At 30.5% G+C, this 3,920-nt stretch overlaps 1 protein-coding gene across 1 annotated transcript; it reads left to right on the top strand.

Annotated features, from left to right (window-relative positions):
* Window positions 1–491: 491 nt before the first annotated feature.
* On the top strand, window positions 492–1,256 carry LOC107496985 (plastocyanin). Its single transcript, XM_016118321.3, has one exon. It carries the CDS (start codon window positions 615–617, stop codon window positions 1,125–1,127), a length of 513 nt encoding a protein of 170 aa, XP_015973807.1. The 5' UTR covers window positions 492–614; the 3' UTR covers window positions 1,128–1,256.
* The last annotated feature ends 2,664 nt before the right edge of the window (window positions 1,257–3,920 follow it).

Here is a 3,920-nt window from a genome sequence, read left to right as displayed (position 1 = left end):
ATGAATCTATAATTATTATTGTCCAGGAACATTACAAAAACCAACAAATAATGCTTTTGTTAAGTAAAAGACTATCAAACAATGAATACAATAGATATATCTCCTATTGCTTTTGAGTACTCAAATACTCAATTTTCATTCTTGTATTTTTTAAGTTCTCAAGCAAATTAACATTTAAAAATGTTTAATTGGATGAGAAGAAACAATGGTGTTTAAACAATCAAAATTCTTCCATTTATCTAATTAAATTTTATTATTTTAATTTATTTTTAAATTGATACTTGTACTCTCTACATTCTCCTCTAAAGATTGTACCTCAACCTCACCATAAAATTTGAAAAAAATCTAATCCACGTCATAGGATAACATTCCATCTGACCAATAACAACAATCCTCATAAGATAACACAAGACACTAGAGCTCAGAATCCTTATCGACTACACCCACTCTCTATGTATATCACTCATTCTCCAACGCATCTCAACCACACAAACACCAATCTACACCTCCGTCCAATCCTCAATGCTATAAAGTATAAAGAATCACTCTCTTTCCGTGTCTCTCATTTTATTCACTTATAATTCACCACAGGCAGATAAGTTTAATCTTCAGACATGGCCACCATCACTAACTCCGCAGCCGTTACCATTCCATCATTCACGGGACTAAAGGCAACTGCAACAAATGCCACCACCAAAGTTAGCGCCGGAGTTAAGGTGTCAGCAGCCCAGTTTCCAAGGCTCGGCGTGAAGGCATCGCTCAAGGACGTTGGAGTAGCTGTTGTGGCCACCGCTGCCAGCGCAGTGCTAGCCAGCAACGCCATGGCTATTGAGGTCTTGCTCGGTGGTGATGACGGGTCTCTGGCTTTTATCCCAAAGGATTTCTCAATTGCTGCTGGGGAGAAGATCGTATTCAAGAACAATGCTGGTTTCCCACACAATGTTGTGTTCGACGAGGACGAGATTCCCAGCGGAGTGGACGCATCAAAAATCTCAATGTCTGAAGAAGACTTACTCAATGCACCTGGTGAGGTTTACAACGTTACTTTGAGTGAGAAAGGAACCTACTCTTTCTATTGTTCCCCTCACCAAGGAGCTGGTATGGTTGGAAAAGTCACCGTTAACTAGATGCCTTCTTTAAGGGCCTTTTTATCTTAATAGTTTTGTGTTAATTTTGTCTATGTAAAAGAGTTTAATTAATGGATATTGCTGTGAGATACTATTGTATGAGATGAAATATTATTATGCCCTGTCCTATGTAATACTCTTCATTTACTTAATTTGGGGTTTAAAAAATGGTTTCCTCTTCGACCAAACTTTAAAATTTAAACTAGTGAAATAGTCCGTCCTAAAGCACAGTGATGATATAAGTGGATCGCTATAAGTCGCTCTATTGTCGAATACATGAAGTTTAAGTATGTGAGTGAGAATTGTTGCTTGATATAATAAGCATATATGTAATTTATCGAGAATATATAACAATCACATATATACACATGAATGTAAATTAACAGATTGGTAATTATAAGAGTTGAAAATTTTTCTTATAAACAACATTTAAAGTATCACAATCTCCAAATAACTTGTGAAAGAGAAATCATGTTAGAAGCATCCAATAATAAAAAATAAAAAAATAAATTAAAAAATTAATATTTCTGATAAAAATATTTAGAATTATAAATAAATACTTAGTTATCAAGTTATTATTTATATATATTTCGAATAAATATAATTAAATTATATTATATATAATAATAATTTTAAATAATTATTTGATTGTCAGACAAATTTTTAATTGGATTATATTTCATACATTTAAATTGTTTAAGTTTGAGTAAAAAATTAATTATCATATGTATAAAATTATGGGAGTACATGGAAGTACACAAAAACATTAAATTTATGTTCTTTCAAATAATTGACCTAAAAATATTTTTTTTAGACTTTTAAATCTAACCAAATGATATTTGTTATCATCAAAATAGAGTTTATTATTTTCTAATTAAACTCAACATATATAAATGCTAGTGTTAAGCCATGACGGATTTGGTAAGAAAAAAAAATTTGGTTTGCACTTTCTGTTAAAAAACTTCTACTCTAATATTCTTTTTCTAGAGACCAATGGATTGGAGATAAAAACTGAAAATCTCATACATATAAACTATGTTATGCAAATCAGATGAGATATACATGGATATGGTTGATATAATTGTTTAAAAATTAAAATAATAACCGATTTTTTTGTAATTATTAATTTCTCTAGAAAAATAATTTTATATTTTGTACCTAATAAGAAGTACTAAAGTGAGTGCCAAACAAAGTTCTAACCTAAAATAAAATTAAATTCTTACAAATTGTTAGAAGCAAGTGGTCACATAAAGCATCCAGTACCCTAAGGCCACTAGGGTTGCAACTTGTAAAGTTACAATGAATAATTTTGCTACCAAAACTTTTGGTTGATTTGTTTTAAGGATTTCTCTAGGGTGGAGAAAGTATAAACAAGTTCTTTAAGAATTAAGGAGAATATGTCATTTTTGTGACTATAATAATTTTTCTACATTAGTTTTTAATATTATATGGTTGGCTTTTAACTTGGTAAAATTATAATGAATGAATTAGAAGATGGCCCAATAATACTAGTAATTTTACTGTATAAATTTAGCAGAAAAAATAGGACCTATTTGTAATAAACATATATTTAGTAAAATTAATTTATTATATATATAAGTAAATATCAAATTTAAGAAAAAAGTAATTAGCTTTTTCTATTTTTTATATTGATAAAAAAATTAGTATTAATTTTGTTTGCTTTGCTTTAGTAGTACAGAAAAAATACATATAATTAGTTTAAATCTTTCAACAAAATTATTAGCAAAAGTAAATATTAAATTTAAAAGTCTTTTACAAATGGTGTAATTTGTATATGAAGAATAGTAGAAAGTTTGTAGATTTTATTATTTTTAGTTAGGCGTTAGCCATTAATATTTAAAAATATAATATAAAAATATATTATTGAATTATTAAACTAAAAGAATTATGCATATGGCTAAAAATATTGGTCAAAATTATAAATTATAGTGGTTCTTATTTTTTTTATATTTATTCAAACTAATTATTAGATAAGGAAAAACAACTATTTGTATCTATGAACTTTGTGAACGCTGACAAAAATACCCATCGAAGAAAAAAATTAACTTTGTTTGATGGATTTCGTACGACAAAAGTACCCAAATTCTAAATTTATGTTGACTTTTTAATAAAATTCCAGAATTACCCCACCATTATCTTCAACATCAATTCCCAACCCTCTCTTCTTTCCCAAGTCAAACTTTCACATCCCTCCATTACCACCACTTTAACCACTTTTTTTTCTCTGCTACTCCACCACCGCTACTATGACGGCATTTCCATCTTCATGAACCCATCTATAAAAAACTTGATCATCGACACCACCTCTCCAACCGGATCCCTCTCCCCCTTTCTCTCCCCTTCTTCCCCAAACCATGCGTCATCTTCGTCACGGTCAACACCACACACTTCCGTTGCCGTTGTGGTCATCGGAGTCATTCTCTGACTTAACAAGTATCCTAACATAGATATGATTGAAGATTTCTAAGAAAATTTGAACAATGAATACACTCAATTAGTTCAATTTGAATATAAATAGAAACAAATAAATTATTAATTACAGGAGATTTGTTCAACTTCGTTAATTATATAATAAATTTGTAATTTGTACGGTTGTAAATATAGGATCTTTCTTCATGGAGTCCATGAGCTTGAAGTGGATTTAGGAGGAGTTGAATCGCACCACAGGAAGGGACCTTGTGCGCTGGATCTCAGTACAGTCTCGCTTCCGAAGTTTCTCCATCTTGTGGCAGCATTAGACGGGGTCTTGGCCGGAGGTATAGGTGATCTATG

This window comes from Arachis duranensis, chromosome 7 (assembly GCF_000817695.3).
Source record: "Arachis duranensis cultivar V14167 chromosome 7, aradu.V14167.gnm2.J7QH, whole genome shotgun sequence".
Taxonomy (NCBI): Eukaryota; Viridiplantae; Streptophyta; class Magnoliopsida; order Fabales; family Fabaceae; genus Arachis; species Arachis duranensis.
This window is presented reverse-complemented; position numbering and strand designations above follow the sequence as displayed.

Coding starts and splice junctions, on each gene's coding strand:
- LOC107496985 (XM_016118321.3), top strand. CDS start 615: ATGGCCACCATCACTAACTCCGCAGCCGTTACCATTCCATCATTCACG.